Genomic DNA, 17,568 nt, shown 5'->3' on the forward strand with positions numbered 1-17,568 from the left:
TATTCACATCTGAGATGATTGTTATTATTTTAGCTTGGAAATGAGTAGAAGGAGTACACCCTGCTTCTGTACTCCTGTGCTCTGATTTGTTCTCAGTTTTGACATTTATTAAAACAGATATTTCAGATTATAGGCCGGACATTCCTATTGAGATTGGACAACATCTGTTACGGCAGCAGGGTCTATGTTTGTGTAATCAGTTCTTATGGGGCCCTACCCATGTTGAAGTTGAAGGAGATGGGGTGACAGACATTCTAGTCAAGCAATCACTTAAAACTAAGGACATAAATATAGTGGTGCCTTTGTATAAAAGAGAGGTGAAAACCATGACTTAAAAAGTGCTGCAGGAACTCAGTAGGCCAGGCAGCATCTATGGAAAAGAGTACAGTCAACTTTTCAGGCCAAGACCCTTCATCAGGACACCTGAGTCCTGAAGAAGGGTCTTGGCCTGAAATGTTGACTGTACTCTTTTCCATAGATGCTGCCTGGCCTACTGAGTTCCTGCAGCATTTTGTGTGTGCTGCTCAGATTTCCAGCATCTGCACGTTCTCCTGACTGTGGCAACAAAGTTCAGATAAGGCAAACAAAGGAAGGCATTTCTATAAAATTCAGTGTATGGTGCGAAATCAACTGGGAGATGAGTATAAAAGGACAGTAGTTATACTTGCACATTTACATATTTCACACATTAGGTTGAATAATTCCTTGTTCAGAATTTGACTTTCTGAAAAGCATTAGACTACGATATTATTTGAGTTTTGGTGGGGAGGGGGCTGTATTTAGTGGGTAAACTTCTTGTTTCTTTGCTCCACGCTCCAACTCAGTAGATGGTAGCAATGCACCTTTTGTTGGTCTGCCATCCTCCAAGAAGAAAATAGAATGGCTGGCCACTAGATTGATCAACAGCTACTACAATCAATATAGAGAACTGTTAACCTTAGTACTTAAACCTAACCACGCCAGCGCTACCAATAGTCTAGTTTAATGTCTCTTATCAGTTTTCTTTAGCAAAATTCTATTTACAAAATTGTAACACGTTTAAATACAGTAGATGCAAAATGGCCAAACAAAACCCCCTGGGAAACACGATTTGGGAAAGCTTGGAAGAGTTGCCTGGTTGGTGTTGGGATCTCGTCCCTGCCACCCGTCAGCCTGGGGGAGAGGTGGTGCTGGGGTCACGAATCATTGGGTTGGGAGGTTGAGGACCTCCTCCTCACTCCGGGCGAAATGTCGAAGGCGGCAACCGGTCCTTCGCTCCCGACGGCCTGCTCCTGCTCCAGCTGCTGGGCGCCGAGGGGCGGCGTGGGCACCTTCACAGTGTTGCCGAATTTCGAGTAGTCGACCGAGTAGCGGCCATCGTCCTCGTTCACCACCGGCACGAAGCGGTGCCCCCACAGGATCTCGTCGGCCAGGTAGGAGGTGCGGGCTTGGGTGGTGATGCCAGTCGTCTCGACCACCCCCTCGAGTATGACGACCACCTCGAAGTCCTGGCGCTGCAGGTCGGCGGCCGTCAGGTGGTAGAGGGGGCTGTCGCGGTCAATAACGTGCGCGACGATGAGCGGCGAGACGAGGAAGATGGCACCGCCGCCCACCGGGTTGTCGAGCAGCACGTCGATCTGACGCAGTGGCTGCACCTCGCCCTCGGTCGTGGTCGTGCGCCGCACCACCTGGATGCGGATGCTGGCTCCGATAATCATGCTCTTGCGCAGGTCGCCCACGCGGAACATGAGGCAGAGGCGGCCGTTCCGCGGCGAGATGACGGCGAACTTGCTGAAGATGAGCGTCTCGGCGCGCCGGTGCGCCTGCGACGTCTTCATGAAGATGCAGCCCAGCATGATAGCGTTAATGACCAGCCCCACGATGTTCTGCGCTATCAGAACGGTGATGGCAGCCGGGCACTCCTCGGTGATCATGCGGCCGCCGAAGCCGATGGTGACCTGCACCTCGATGGAGAAGAGGAAGGCTGAAGTGAAGGAGTGCAGGCTGGTGATACAAGGCACGGCGGGCGGCGCGGCGCCGTTCAGGTCGCCGTGCGCGAAGGCGATCAGCCACCAGATCATGGCGAAGAGCAGCCAGCTGCACAGGAAGCTCATAGTGAAGATGAGCAGTGTATGTCGCCACTTGAGGTCCACCAGTGTGGTGAAGACATCCTGCAGGAAGCGGCCCTGCTCTCGGATGTTGGTGTGCGCGACATTGCAGGCGCCGTTCTTATTGACGAAGCGTACCTTACGCTGCTTCTCCCGGTAGCGCGGCCGCGACACGTCCTCCACCAGCCGCAGTACATACTCCTCGGGGACGAGGTCCTTTCTGGCCAACATCCCCGGCCCATTGCCGACTGCCCGTCTGAACTCAGCCGAAGTCACGGCGAGAGAGGCGGAGAGGAGCAGTCCCACTCTGCCCGGCTCTGCTCATCAGCTAAGGAAGGACGCGAGGGGAGGGGATGTGAAGGGAGGGGAGGGCACGATGTCGTCCACCAGCAGCAGCTTCAGCTGCCGCCGCCAATCATGACCGTAACTAGATAGGGGAGGCTGACGGGCTCCGGTGTCCGGCAGTTCCTGACCCGCGGCTTCCCCAGCCGTGCTGTCGGTATTGGCAGCAGGTCCTCCCTCTCTCACTGGCACCAGTGATCGCCTTCGCGCATGTAATTAGATTTTGGCTAGCAACTGCTCGGGAAGGAGACGCTTTCTCTATTATCTCTCTTGGGTATCAATACCTTTGAATATGACTCTTTAAAATATCACTAGCATTAAGGTTGTCTGAATTGTTTTAAACAGGCGCTGCATCAGCACTTGTAGCTATGCGGCCAGGTTAACCCACGGTGATGCAGAGGCTTCCACGTATGGCATCTTTCACGGGTTTGTACACCTGTACAAACATTTTCAGGCTTAGCGCTTGACCCTTGGATATTTTGAGCCTCGCTGTTCGAAGCACAGTGCAGCACAGCAAGCGTAGTTGGGCCATTAGTCATGTACTCGCCCAGCATTAAGTCGGACTGGATTTTCCAGTCGGTAATCAATCAAGGGAAGCGCGTGGAGATCAGGTTGCCGCTCGCCCTGTGCGTCTATATTCCCGTCTTTACCTCATTATTTGCTCCTGATAGATTTTCTGTGGTTTGTTCTTTCACTGGATTATGAAAGGAGTAAAGTGCAGTGCCTCTGAAAGCTATCTGGGACAAATGGGTGTCTGAAACATGTTTCAACATAGTCAAGAACCCACACTTTGCTGCAATAATAAAGGTGAGCCTTCTGTTCGTGCCTTTAGTATGAGGTAAATTTTATGGCAGCATGTGAACAATTCAACGTTTAAAGTCAGTTCCTACCTGAGATATCTCCCTGTTATAAAGCCCACCAACAGACTTGGCATTGAAGTAACTGCAGTGGCAGGTGTGTGGTCTTTTAGCTCTAGTGATTCAGGCAATTTCAAATTATTTCATATTCCTGGTTCAAACGGCTTCCTGTGTTGGAGTTTCAACTTTATTTGCATGTCCTTTTTTTTTAGGATCTTTACACAATCTAGACAACTAGGGTGACAAGATGAAGCCACACTCAAGTTGGAGGAACAACACCTTATATTCTGTCTGGGTAGCCTCCAACCTGATGGCATGAACATTGACTTCTCTAAGTTCAGTTAATGCCCCACCTCCCCTTCGTACTCCATCTTTTATTTATTTATATATTTATTTTTTTTCCCCTCTCTTTTTTTCTCCCTCTATCCCCCTCACTATAACCCCTTGCCCATCTTCTGGGCTCCCCTCCCCCATCTTTCTCCCTGGGCCTCCCATCCCATGATCCTCTCCCTTCTAGAGCCTGGTATCCCTTTTGCCAATCAACTGTCCAGCTCTTGGCTCCATCCCTACCCCTCCTGTCTTCTCCTGTCATTTTAGATCTCCCTCTCCCCCCTCCCACTTTCAAATCTCTTACTGTGTCTTCTTTCAGTTAGTCCTGACGAAGGCTCTTGACCCGAAACGTCGACTGTACCTCTTCCTGTAGATGCTGCCTGGCCTGATGCATTCACCAGCATTTTTTGTGTGTGTTGCTTGAATTTCCAGCAGCTGCAGATTTCCTCGTGTTTGGAGTAACAAATTAACCATTTCTGAATTTAACTGGAGATGCTGATGCTGGAATCTGAAGAAAATATGTACTTTTGAAAGAACTCAGCAGGTCTCTGCAGTGTTTGTGGAGTTTTCAATTGAGACCTTGCATTGGGAAGGAATGAGAGGGAGGAAAGATGGTCAATGTATGAAAATGCAGAGAGGGAGAGGTGACAGCAGCTTGCATGTGACAGGTTAAAAACAGCTGAGGGGGGGAATTGATGACCAGATGTGGCTGAGGATAAGGGATGTAAGCTACATAAGCAGAATATAAGGTGTTATACAGTATGATAAACAGCATGGAGTCATAGAACACTATAGTACAAACAGGCCATTCAGCCTATCTATTCTATACCAACTTGGTCTGGCTAGCTGCATCTACCTGCATCTGGAACATAGTCCTCCATACCTCACCGATCCATGTACCCACCATCTTGTGTTACTTTGAGGTACAGTTGACGTTTCGGGCCAAGACCTGAAACCTGATGGCATGAACATTGACTTCTCTAACTTCCGTTAATGCCCCATGTCCCCTTTGCACCCCATCCCTTATTTATTTATTTATTTATTTATTTATTTATTTATTTACCTACCTACCTACCTACGTTCACCAGCATTTTTTGTGTGTGTTGCTTGAATTTACAGCATCTGCAGATTTCCTCGTGTTTGTGTTACTTTGGGTGGCTTGCAACCTGGTGACTGAATACTGAATATTTTAATTTTGGTTAATTCAGAACCTTTCCCACTCGCATTGGTCCTCCCAGCTTTTTGCAACTGTATTCATCTTTTGCCCCTTCACCCCCACCGTTACCATCTAGATACATCCTCTCATCATTTCCACCAGCCCCCATCAATTAGTTCAACTTACTGTATGCAAACCCTTGACTTCCCCTGTATACTGGCCATCTTTTCTCATCCTTTTCTTTCCTCAGTCCTGATGCAGAATCTCAACCCAAAACCTTTTGACTTCACAGATACCTCCCTGACTCTCCAGCAATTACATTTAGCTTTAAGTTTAACTGTGCTTGTGCAGTTAACTCTACACTTATTTAATGTTGAGAGTTGATAGTCGCAGGATTATATTTAACTTTGTCCATTGCTGGGCAGTCAGAAGAGATTGGGTGATCAAGTCTGTCATTTGTGGGATACCACAGGTTACAGCTTTAATCAATCTGCTAAGTAATACTTCTTACCAAAATGTGGCATTTCCATTTCAGCAATTCAAGTGCTAAATATAACCATGGGACTATTGGTATTCATCCTTTAAAAATGTTGATAGAACAACAACTTCCATGGACAGCACGAGCACAGTATATTTATGGGATAGGTGGGAAGTTAAATAAACGGAAGGTTAGTTTGGGAAAACTTGTACTGGCATTCTTCGACTGTACCTGGCATTGAAGTGACATTTCTGTCACAAAAAGTAAGAATATCCTAAAAGAAAGTTCTTTTCTGGAGTCAGGTGGGTCAGCCAGTAGTATTTCAACTACAGATCCCCTGTAAATGCAGTACAATAATTGGATAAAACTGAAGTTAAAATTGCGATATTTATATTTGCAATAGGGGTGTTTGGAATGGCAAGTTTTTGGATTGACGCTTGTTAGCGATAGTGAGAACTTGGAAGAAAGATTTGTAACAAAATAAGACCAAATTGACATATGATTATTGTGGTACTATAACTACTATGGCATCACAATTCTGGGACTGATTAGGATTCCAGCCAGGCAGAACTGTGCATGTAGCTAACCTTTGAGTTTAATGTGGGAAAGGATGAGATCATGCACTTGGGTAAGAAAAAGTGAAGTGGATTGTTACCTAAATGAAGAGAGAGAAAGACTGCAAATGCATAAAGTTCAGGAGGATCTAGGTGCTTTAGTGTATGTAGCACAAAAAGTTATCAGCAGGTTCAATGACAAGTTAAGAAGGCAAATGATATGTTGACCATTATTATGAAGAATTTGGAGTTTAAAAATAACTTTTCATTTACAGTTGCGCAGGGTGTTGGTGACACCAGATCCACAATAATGTTCACAATTTTGGCCCCCTTACTGAAAAAGAGATATAATGACACAGGGTTGATCAAAAGGAGATTTACCAAGCTAATTCCTGGAATGGGAGAGAAACTAAACAAAGTTCCATTGAGTTCAGAGAATGAATAGAGACTTTATTCAAACATATATAATTCTAAGGAGGGTGGACAAATGTTCACAAGTGTGAGAGTTATGAAATACTGATGAGCTGAGGGTAATGAGGAATTGAGGCCAGCATTAATCAGGGATGAACATACTGAATGGAGGGACAGGCTTGAAGGACTTTGTGACCTACTTCTGCTCTGTTTAATGTGCTCTGTTAGAGAATCATAGAGTTATACAGCACAGAAACAGGCTATTTGGCCCATACACTCATGGCAACTTATTTGCCTATCTATGTTCTCTGATCCCGTTTGCTTGTTCTAGGACCACCCCTTGCTATATCTTTCCTACTTAATCCACTGATTAATATATAAATATATGGACAATAAATATAGTTATTGAACCTAATTCCTCCATCTCCTCCGGTAGTATTTTCCAGATAGCAAACAGTTTGTGTAAAAAACATCACTTAATCCCCTTTAAAACTCCAACCCTTTTAGATAAAAATGATGTCCTCTTGCCTTTGACATCCTCATTATAGGAAAAAGATATTGATCATCTACCCAGTCTATGTCTTTCATAATTCTACATACTTCTGTTGGGTCATTCCTTGGCCTCTTTCACTTAAGAGAAAACAAACCAGCTTATCCAATCTGTCCCCACAGCTAAAGTCCTCCAATCCAAGTGATGTCCTGATGAACCTCTTCGCACTGCTCCAATGCAATCACACCCTATAATCTGGCAGCCTTCACTGCACAAGATACTCCAATTGCAGCTTAACTAGTGTTTTGTGAAGTTGCAACATAACGTGACAACTTCTGTATTCCATCCCCCACCTTGGTAGTGTAGGTGTTAGAGCTAGAAAGATATGTCCCAAGTTGTAAGCAATAATACTTAAGGATTTCAAGTGTTATTACAAGTTTTGATTTGCATCTTATTTCTATCCCCTTTCTTCCTAATTAAGTATTTGGAATTCTAAATTTCATAATTGTAGCTAAATCTGCTTTCAGCTTTTGTGTGAAGTCCCTCTGACTCAAAATAACAGAGCTGAAATTTCAATTGTGCTTTATCCCCAACTCTGCCACTAGAGAAAATAAATTTTAATCTTTCACATCATTTCCGCCAATCATCATAAACATTTTAATTGAATAATCCTGTAATCCCATTAGATAATCTTTTTTTAAAAATATAAAATGTTGGATCTTCTCTTCAACTATTTTGGTTCCATGTAAATTTAGTAAATGAATTCTTCACAATCTCCCTTTGAAGTAGATCCATGGTGGCAATGTTATTTGTATTTTAGAGATTAATTGAAGTGTAACAGGGTTTGACGAACAACAGACACAAACTTGCCTTGCAGTTTTAGAAAATGCCAGCCTACTTTGTAGCCCAGATAAATGAAGATAGCCAAACTCAAGATGGCTTGGCTCCAATAGTTCAATGGCAAATTAAATGCCGCACACCTGTTGCCTATGTCACCTCAGCTCCAAGTACAGCCCTGGCTGATAGTTATGATCGATGGTTACAGGAGTGCAAAGATGAAATGACTTACAAGTATGAAGTAGGTAATTTAATTGGGTATGTAGTGTGGTTGCATTTGTCAGTGGAACAGAATAAATTAAGCCTATAAATTTTGCTGTTGACTTTCTCAGTAGTATTTGTGATGCAGTTGTCTGCAGAACTGTGATATGATAACTTGCCAGAACCATAATGAGCTGGAAGACCACTTCCTCATCAAAAATTCTATTCTTTTTCCTGGGTTGAATCTCGCTGCTTCTTTCAATATGTTATGAATATTCACTGTCAAGATTGTAGAAGTCTGACATCAAAATAATAGTAAGGGAAAGTTCACATCTAGTTGTACGGAGCAGCCAGATGCATCAAATATAGCTAGTACTGTGGACTGTTAGAATTTGCTAGCATGCTGCAAAAAAAAAGACCAAAATAATTGCCTGTTGATACTATGAATGATTCTGAACTACCCCAGATCTGAATGTGAATATTTAAGATATTACTGTACTTGACCATCTGCTGGAGAATTCTGGATAACTATTTTACCCATGATTGAGTTGAACACATATAATTTTCTCCCTTATTTATAAAAGTATCTTTGGGTCTTTAATTTGCAAATGATGATCTTCTGTGGTATTGATAACTGGAAGCAATTCACTGGAAACGGCGACAGATGAGCTATAAACAATTGATTCTCCTCCAGCATTTCTTTACTCCACACCCTTACTACAGGGAATAGGGACTGTTTGATTGTTCCAGGAAACCATTTTGCTGCCAGAAAGTTTGCTGGCCTCATTTCCGTGCGACGCCATTCTAAGTATCAGATTCATCTATGAGTTTTGAATGTATTGATAGGAAGCCCGTCAAAGCAGCTAACTGAAACTGATTAATGATGCGTGTGAACAAGTGCTTTACATCCTGTTACCATGTTTAAATTTCTAGTTAAACTTAAAAAGTGCACTGTGGCTAGAAGTGAGAGCTTATCACCATTGCAGTACTGATGTTGCAGAGGAATTTGAGGTGTGGATGAGAGTATTGGTTATTGTCGGTCCTGAATTTCCACTGTGTGCATTGCACAATGCCCTTAAAACAGGCAAGTAGCACAAGAAATTCTGCAGATGCTGGAAATCCAAAGTGATACACACAAAATGCTGGAAGAATTCAGCAGGTCAGGCAGCATCCATGGAAATAAACAGACAGTTGACCCTTCTTCAGGACTGAGAAGGAAGGCAGCTAATTTGTTCCCCTCTACAGCAACTGGTTAGCGATGGTAACTATCCACTCTGTCCTAACTGCTCATCATCATTTTCCATACTTGTTTCCAATCTCCCCTTGTTCTACTCCAAATAGCCCCATTTTCTGATCGATTGTTTTGGATGTAGTCTCTCATCCCTGGAACGATGCTCTTAAATCTTTTCAGGACACCTCCTAATACATTCCAACAATGTGATAATCGGAAAGAAACACAATATTCCAGTTGAGGCTTGGCTGGTGTTTTAAACTGTAGTTAAAATCCTCCCATTCTGACTACCCTATATAATGTTTGCATTTCTCTGCAATTTTCTTGCATTTTTGCTCCTTTACAGTTTTCCAACTCATACTGTGCATGAAGTATGTAATATTCACATCACTTTTTTTTAGCCACAACCAAACAAATCACATTTCCATGATAACTATGCTTGTAGTTTTATATTTACTATATTCTGCATTCATATACTTGCCCAGTAAAACAAATTAGTTTTGATTTATTTTCATTGTCACTAAAGTCCTTACTCTGTTGTAATCTGGTAAAAGCTGTCTGATTATTTTGTTTTCTTTTGCCTTCAGCTAAATAATTTTCCTACTCCGGTGTATTGCTATGCTTGTAGATTCTTACCCTTCCTGATACCCTCCAGTTATCGACAGATTTATTATTGTCCTGCACTGTGGTCTTCTTAAATACCTCTTCCTTGAGTCCTGCCTTCCATCTCCAGATGAACTTTTCTCTCTGCTGATTCTGTTTTGGGGTTCACAGCCCCAACCAAACTAGTTTAAACAGCAGTACCTGTTTTACAGGGAAATTAGCGTTCCTGAGGAGCTGCAACTGGCCTAGTTTGTAGCAGTCCCCATCTTTTGTAGAAAAGATTCCAGTTCCTTTGGAATCTAAAGCTTCACTTTCCACCCATCTGCCCAATCACATTTCAACTTCCTATTTCTGCACTCATCAAGATGTTGCACAGATAGTAATTGCAGATAAGAACATTGAAGTCTTGCGTTTTAACCTCAATTCTAATTTCCTAAACATGCATGCAGGACCTCACCTCTTTTTCTACCATTATCACTGGTACTTAAATGTACTAAGACCGTAGCTGTTCACCTTCCCCTTCAAGTTGTTTGCAGAATATTAGACACCTTTGACTCCGCAACCAGGTAGGTAGACACCATCTTGGAGTCGTATCAAACCACAAAAATGCTGTTTTCTTTGTTTGGAATGAATGATTGTGTCAGATTTATATTGAGAAGGAATATATAGGTAGTAGATTGGGGAGAGGGGGAAGTCTTCCAATTACTATATATGTAAATTTATTGTAAAATATTGTAGGTATATGGTAGAATTATTTAGACTTTGGAAAGTTTTGGAACTCTTCAAACTTTTTTGTTAGAAGAGGCTTTGTGTTAATGTGAATGTTAGTCTGATTTGTTGTCTCTTTTTGTAGTAAATTTGAACAATGCATGTGGTCTAGCTATAAAATCCATTCACTGAATGATGGTTTAATGTTTTATGTTGCTACTGAGCAAAACTTTGGCCACTACAACGCATCCATAAGAAATATGCCAATTTTATTTACAGAACAAATGAAATTACAAATGCAGTTATTGCTGTGTATCATTTATCTGCCTGTACAAAAGAGGCAAAGGTTCCATCCCTTTGTTCCAAGAGTCTGCTGGGAGCGTCATATTCCAAAATAATTCCTCTCTTCATCACAATCACCAGGTCTGCATTCAAAATGGTATGCACACGATGCTGGAAAACCAAAGTATTAATTAGTCTGATTGATTGATAGACCAGATATTATTTTAAAAAAATAGGAAACTCAGTTAGCCACTCAGCACTGAAAAACAAAAACAGCCCATGTTAGTTTTGAAAGCAAAAGATTTCTGCTTTTATAATGATGACACACCGTTCCCATACAAACCCAGTAAGTCATCTTTGTGACCATCTTTAAATATTGGTCTTCACTAAAAAGGCAAATGTGCTGTCCTTGCTCAGCAAATTGGAAACGGAATCGTTCTCTGCTACTGTGCCCTCAGACAGCACTATAATTTGATCCGCATCCAGAATTAGAGAAACGCGATGCTACAAAGGAAAAGGCGAAAGAAATCTTTCACATAGGTACACAAAAAAACCTAAGATACGCCAAGTCAAACTATTCCCATGATATTCACTGCCTTAATTTATTGAATTGGCCTTGTCCTTTGTTCCATTGTAATATATAATAATACCACTGGATAGTATCATTTCCCAAATTTAGTCTACCCCATTTCATAGTCATAGTCATACTTTATTGATCCCGGGGGAAACTAGTTTTCGTTACAGTTGCACCATACAAAACATCACATTTTCAACCCTAAACATGTTAAAATCTGAACTCAAAGACCACTATTTTTAGGATTGAGCTCCTTTCTCACTTTTCTGCACTGAACCCTATTTTCTATGTGCTCTCACCCCAACTCCTCAAACCTTTCTAAATACTTTGACCATAAGACAAAGGAGCAGAATTAGGCCCATTGAGTCTGCCCTGCCATTTGGTCATGGCTGATTTATTTTCCCTCTTAACCCCATTCTTATGAATTCTCTGTGTAACTTTTGTTGCCCTCATTAATTAAGTCTGTTTTAAATTTGCACAGTGTCTTAATCTCTATAGCTTTCTGTGGCAATGAATTATATAGATTCATCACCCTCTGATTCCCAGACTCTCCCACTATTGGAAACATTCCTTCTAATTCGATTCTATCTAGTTCTTTCAATATTCAGTAGGTTTTAATGAGATCTCTCTCATTTTTATAAACTCCAGCAAGTACAGGCCAGGAGCTTCTCATATGTTAACTCTTCATGCCTCAGCTTGGTGGAATCCTTGCCAAAGAAGTAGGCCTGTCTTCCTTCCCCAGTCACCACTCTGCAATCCTGTTCTCTGAGGTTCCAGCTCTTGGGTCCCTGGAGACCCCATCTTCCTCTCACCCTAATTTCCCGTCTCCTCTGACATTACCAATCCCTTTCCCCCCCTCTGATCCCAGCTGTCATCTGTGCTGGGTCTTCACCAACCCCTCCGACCTTCCCCTCTCTGTCCTCAATAAGGGCCTCACCTTTGTCCCCCTGCGCACACACCTCAGTGAGTTCTGCAAGCGCCATGATGCTTCTTCTACCGCCTCCATCTCCAGGCCTACTTCTTTGGTAAGGACTTTCTACCCCGCACCAACGACCCCTTCTTCTGTCTTCAAGTCTCCTCCTCTTCCTGGACACCCTGCTCTGGATCTTTTCATTGATAATGGATATCAATCGTTTCGACTTCACCACTCTTCTCTCCAATTCCAACCTCACTCCTTCTGAACAAACTGCTCTCCACACCCTCTGCAGTAATCCTAATCCTAACCCTCACCATCAAACCTGCAGATAAGGGGGGTGCTGTAGGAGTCTGGCAGACAGACCTCTAGCTTGCTGAGGCCTGGTGACAACTGTCAGACACTTCCTGTTACTTACCCCTCGAACATAGTCATAGTCATAGTCATACTTTATTGATCCCGGGGGAAATTGGTTTTCGTTAGTTGCACCATAAATAATAAATAGTAATAGAACTAGTAATACTACTATTAGTAAATAGTAATAGTCATAGAAATAATAAATAGTAATAGAATAGTAATAGAAAAATAGTAATAAATAGTTAAATAGTAATATGTAAATTATGCCAGTAAATTATGAAACAAGTCCAGGACCAGTCTATCGGCTCAGGGTGTCTGACCCTCCAAGGGAGGAGTTGTAAAGTTTGATGGCCACAGGCAGGAATGACTTCCTATGACGCTCTGTGTTGCATCTCGGTGGAATGAGTCTCTGGCTGAATGTACTCCTGTGCCCACCCAGTACATTATGTAGTGGATGGGAGACATTGACCAAGATGGCATGCAACTTAGACAGCATCCCACTTAGAACAGGACCCCACTAAGGAGCACCAGGCCATTATAGTGTCCCACACCATCACTGACCTTATTAGCTCACTGAACTTATATCTGTATACCTCGACTCAGTTTTATCCCCCCCACCGTTCAGTCCCTTCTCACTTACATCCATGGCACTTCACACACCCTTGACCTTTTCAATGATTTCAAGTTCCCTGGCCCCAATCATCTTATTTTCACTATGGATGTCCGGTCTCTGTACATCGCCATCCCCCACCAGGAAAGCTCTCTTGTTTCTTTCTGGACACCAGGCCCAACCACTTCCCCTCCACCACCACTCTCCTCCGTCTGGCAGAACTTGTCCTTACTCTTCATAATTTCTCCTTTAGCTCCTGCCACCTCCTTCAGACAAAAGGTGTAGCCATGGGCAGTCGTATGGATCCTGGTTATGGCTGACTCTTTGTCAGCTATGTGGACCAGTCTGTGTTCCAAGCCTACAATGGTATCACTCACCAACTTTCCCTACGCTGCATCGACAATGCATTGGCACTGCTTACTGCACCCATGCTGAGCTCGTTGACTTCCATCAACTTTGCCTTCAACTTCCACCCTGCCCTCAAATTTACCTTGTCTATTTCCGACACTTCCCTCTCCTTTCTCAAACTCTCTATCTATCTCCGGAGAGAGCTTATCTACTGATGTCTATTATAAACCCACTGACTCTCACAACTACCTGGACTATACCTCTTCCCACCCTGATACTTGTAAAAACACCATCCCCTTCTCTCAATTCCTCTATCTTCTCTGCATCTGCTCTCAAGATGAGGCTTTTCATTCATCAATGCTGCTCTCAACTGCGTATCTTCCATTTCTCACACGTCTGCCCTCACCCCATCCTCCCGCCACCCCACCAACCTCCACATCCAGCTCATAACTTCCACCATCTCCAGTGGGATCCCACCAAGCATATCTTCACATCTTTCCCTCCCCTCCCCGCCCCGGGATCGTTCCCTACATGACTCCCTTGTCCATTCGAACCTCCCCACTGATCTCCCTCCTGGCACTTATCCTTGCAAGCAGAACAAGTGCTACACCTGCACCTACACCTCTTCCCTCACTACTATTCTGGGCTCCAAACAGTCCTTCCCGGTGAGGCGACACTTCACCTGTGAATCTGGGTTATCTACTGTATCTGGTGCTCCCTGTATATCGGCGAGACCCGACACAGACTGAGAGACCGCTTCACTGAGCACCTATGCTCTGTCCGCCAGAAAAAGCGGGATCACCCAGTGGCCACCCATTTTAATTCCACTACCCATTCCCATTCTGACATGTCAATCCATGGCCTCCTCTACTGCCGTGATGATTGCACAGTCAGATTGCAGGAGCGAGCAACACCTTATATTCTGTCTGGGTAGCCTCCAACCTGATGGTATAAACATCAATTTCTTGAACACCCCCCTTCACTATTCCCCATTCCCATTTCCCTCTCTCACTTTATTTCCTTACCTGCCTATCTCCTTCACCAATCAACTTCCCAGCTCTTTACTTCACACCAACCCTCCCCCGCCATTTCACTTATCACCTTATGGTTCTTCCTCCCTGCACCCAGGCCCCCCCCCACCTTCTATTCCTCGTTTTTTTCCCAGATCCTGATGAAGGGTCTCGGCCTGAAATGTCAACATCATAGATGCCTGGCCTGCTGAGTTCCTCCAGCTTTATGTGTGTGTTTTAGAAAGGGATACAAATTTATCTTATGGTAACATGGAGATAAAATTTGAAAAGGGCCAAAAATACAGGACTGAAGTTGCTAGATTTAAATGCACGCAGTTTACGAAATAAGTAGATTATCTTGTAGCGCAGCCAGAAATTGGCAGCAGTGACTGAGTATCACTGGACCAAGGTTGAAAGAAAAGCATAGCTGGGAGCTTAACATTCATGGACACACATCATACCAAAAGGATAGGCAGGTGAGCGGAGGGGAATGGCTCTGTTGTTAAAATTTGAAACAAATCACAGGATTAGAAGATGTAGAATCCTTGTGAGTGGAGTTATGAAAAAGACCCTGATGAGAGTTATATACAGGCCTCTGAACAGTAGCCAGGAAACACATTCTAAAAGGAAGATGAGGCAACCGTCTCTCACAAGGGGAACTTAAGGACAGGATAAAAATAAAAGAGAGGGCATATAATATAGCAAAAAAATAGAGGGAAGCTGGCTGATTGGGGAGCTTATAAATACAGAAGACAACTATAAAAAGCAATAAGGAAAGAAAAGCTGAAGATAAGCTAGACAATAATAGAAAAGAGGAAACCAAATGTTTTTACAGATATATGAAGAGTAAAAGAGAGGAAAGGGTGGATATTGAACTGCTGGAAAGTGACACTGGAGAAGTAGTAATGGGGAATAAACAATAGTAGGTAAAGTCAATGAGTATATTGTATCAGTTCTCACTATGGAAAACACCAGAAGGATGTCAGGAGTTTGAGGTGTCGGGGGGGGGGGGAAGAAGTGAGTGAATCACTATTACTAAGGAGAATATGCTTGTGAAGCTGAAAGGTCTGAAAGTAGATGTGTTACTGAGACCAGATGGACTGCCACCCAGGGTTCTGAAGGAGGTAGCTGAAAATACTGTGGAGGCATTAGTAGTAATTACTAAAGTCTCCAATGGTTCAGGAGGACTTGCAAGTTGTAAATGTCACCTCACTCTCTTTAAGAGGAGAGGTAGGCAAACCACAGGAAATCATTGTTCTATTAGCCTGACTAGTTGTTGACAAGATGTTAAGAGTTCATAATTAAGGATGATGTTTCAGGATACTTGGAGGCAAATGTTAAAATAGGCCAAAGCCAGCATGATTTCTTCAAGGGAAAATCTTGCCTGTCAGATCTGTTGGAATTCTTTGTGGAAAGAAAGAACAGGCAGGATAGACAAGGCAGAGTCAATGGATGTTGTTTTCTTGGATTTCCAGAAAGCCTTTGACAAGACGCCCCACAAGAGGCTGTTAAACAAGACAGGAGCCCATATTACAGGAAAGATACCAATATGGACAGAAGACTGGCTGACTGATAGGACAGAAAGAATGGGAATAAAGGGGGCCTTTTCTGGTTGGCTGCTGCTGACTAGTGATGTTCCAATGGGAATAGTGTTGTAACTGATCTGGATGATGGAATTAATCTCTTTGTGGCCAAGATTAGGGATGAAATAAAGATAGGTGGAAGGGCAGATAGTGTTGAGGCAGATAGCGTTTTGTATGTGTTGCTCAAGATTACTAGCATCTACAGAATCTCTTGTGTGTAAAGTCTCTTAACTCCTTGCCAATTGCAACAATGTCAGGTTTATATGTTAGAAAATTTAGTATGAACCCAGTTCATTAAAGGTAAACTTATATTTTACTCATCTCTATTGTACCTGATTACTAACCTCATGGATTAATACAATTAATTTTGAAGCTCTAGATCAGGGGTTCCCAACCTGGGGTCACGGACCCCTGGGTTAATGGTAGGGGTCCATGGCATGAAAAAGGTTGGAAACCCCTGCTCTGGATAGATGTATTAGTGGTTTTACTGGAACGGTAATCCAGAGCCTAATAATCCATAATTGGTGAGCTCATTTCTCCCTTCTATTTCAGTTTGAATTGTTTTAAAAGAATAAATATTACTAAAATGATGATGGTTTATGCAACAGGCTTGTTATGCCTTTTGCCCTTTTGGTCTATGTGTGAAATTATAGCACAGCATTATGGTAGTTTTATCAGTTTATTATTTGTGGTCTCAGATGGCAGCCCACCACCCATCTCTTCAAGGTAGTTATACATGGATGAAACATGCTAGCTTTGACAATGCCCCATTCAGAATATGTGTTTATACTCAAAATGCTTTTATAAATTAACTATTCACATCTCTGTCCTCACAACTCACAGTTCCCTAATGTAACTGTTTTTCATACTATTGACAATACTGTCCTTTTCAACTATTGATTCATACACAGTAAAAAAACTGAAAAAAGGCTGGTGTTACTTACAGCAATGGTTACCACTGTTCGATCTGCAAAGGCTGTCATTACAACTTTTTGTAAAATGTTTTCCTAGAAAAGACCAACATAATTTATTTTCATAATTTTTGAATGCAGACATGGAATAATTACAGTACATTATAGATGATATTGAAAAATTGCACTACATTATACAACTGCTAACTTGTTTCATCATATAAAGTTCTCCTCAGGCCGTCTAGATCAGGCATTCCCAACCTGGGGTTCAGAGACCCCTTGCTTAATGGTATTGGTCCCTGAGATAAAAAGGGTTGGGAACCCCTGAACTAAACGAACGTCTAATTAACTAAGTGAATAAATTTGATTCCAGCACACACTTCTGTGAAACAGCTTTAGCAAATGTAAACTGCCTTAACTTTACAATTTATTTTTCTTCTCTTTTAATTTTTGTTCTAGTGTTTTAAATATTTAATCTTTAACAGACAGCACTTTATTCTGCACTGTTTTACTTCGTACTAGCTCAATGCATTGTTGTAATAAATTGAGCTGTAGGGATGGTATGCAAGGCAAGTTTTTCACGATACCTTTGTACATGTTGGAATAATTAACCAATTTATTGTATTTAAAAATTTGAAGTCAGCAGGTTTTGCTCTAACATTAAATGGTGTTATCAAAAATATTATATAAATTGT

At 42.5% G+C, this 17,568-nt stretch overlaps 2 protein-coding genes and 1 long non-coding RNA gene across 5 annotated transcripts in view; 1 reads left to right on the top strand and 2 right to left on the bottom strand.

Annotated features, from left to right (window-relative positions):
* Window positions 1-462: 462 nt before the first annotated feature.
* On the bottom strand, window positions 463-2,630 carry kcnj11 (potassium inwardly rectifying channel subfamily J member 11). Its single transcript, XM_063063191.1, has one exon. The coding sequence runs from the start codon at window positions 2,316-2,318 to the stop codon at window positions 1,176-1,178; it is 1,143 nt and encodes a 380-aa protein (XP_062919261.1). The 5' UTR covers window positions 2,319-2,630; the 3' UTR covers window positions 463-1,175.
* A 525-nt stretch (window positions 2,631-3,155) lies between these two features.
* LOC134353709 (uncharacterized) overlaps window positions 3,156-17,568 on the top strand; it is a 46,254-nt gene continuing 31,841 nt past the window's right edge. The window contains exon 1 of the long non-coding RNA XR_010019662.1: window positions 3,156-3,236. This is a non-coding gene — a long non-coding RNA (uncharacterized LOC134353709). The remainder of the gene's footprint in view (window positions 3,237-17,568) is intronic.
* Window positions 10,522-17,568, bottom strand: part of abcc8 (ATP-binding cassette, sub-family C (CFTR/MRP), member 8) — a 181,210-nt gene continuing 174,163 nt past the window's right edge. For 2 of the 3 annotated variants that reach the window (XM_063061994.1, XM_063061996.1), the window contains 2 exons: window positions 16,907-16,969; window positions 10,522-10,738 (listed from right to left, as the gene is read on the bottom strand). In XM_063061994.1, the coding sequence (XP_062918064.1) occupies window positions 10,601-10,738; window positions 16,907-16,969 (201 nt within the window). In that variant the 3' untranslated portion in view covers window positions 10,522-10,600. Of the gene's footprint in view, window positions 10,739-10,895; window positions 11,072-16,906; window positions 16,970-17,568 lie in introns of all 3 variants that reach the window. The other variant, XM_063061995.1, reaches the window with a different exon arrangement.

The sequence above is a fragment of the Mobula hypostoma genome, chromosome 11, assembly GCF_963921235.1.
Source record: "Mobula hypostoma chromosome 11, sMobHyp1.1, whole genome shotgun sequence".
In the NCBI taxonomy this organism is placed as follows: domain Eukaryota; kingdom Metazoa; phylum Chordata; class Chondrichthyes; order Myliobatiformes; family Myliobatidae; genus Mobula; species Mobula hypostoma.

Coding starts and splice junctions, on each gene's coding strand:
- kcnj11 (XM_063063191.1), bottom strand. CDS start 2,318: ATGTTGGCCAGAAAGGACCTCGTCCCCGAGGAGTATGTACTGCGGCTG.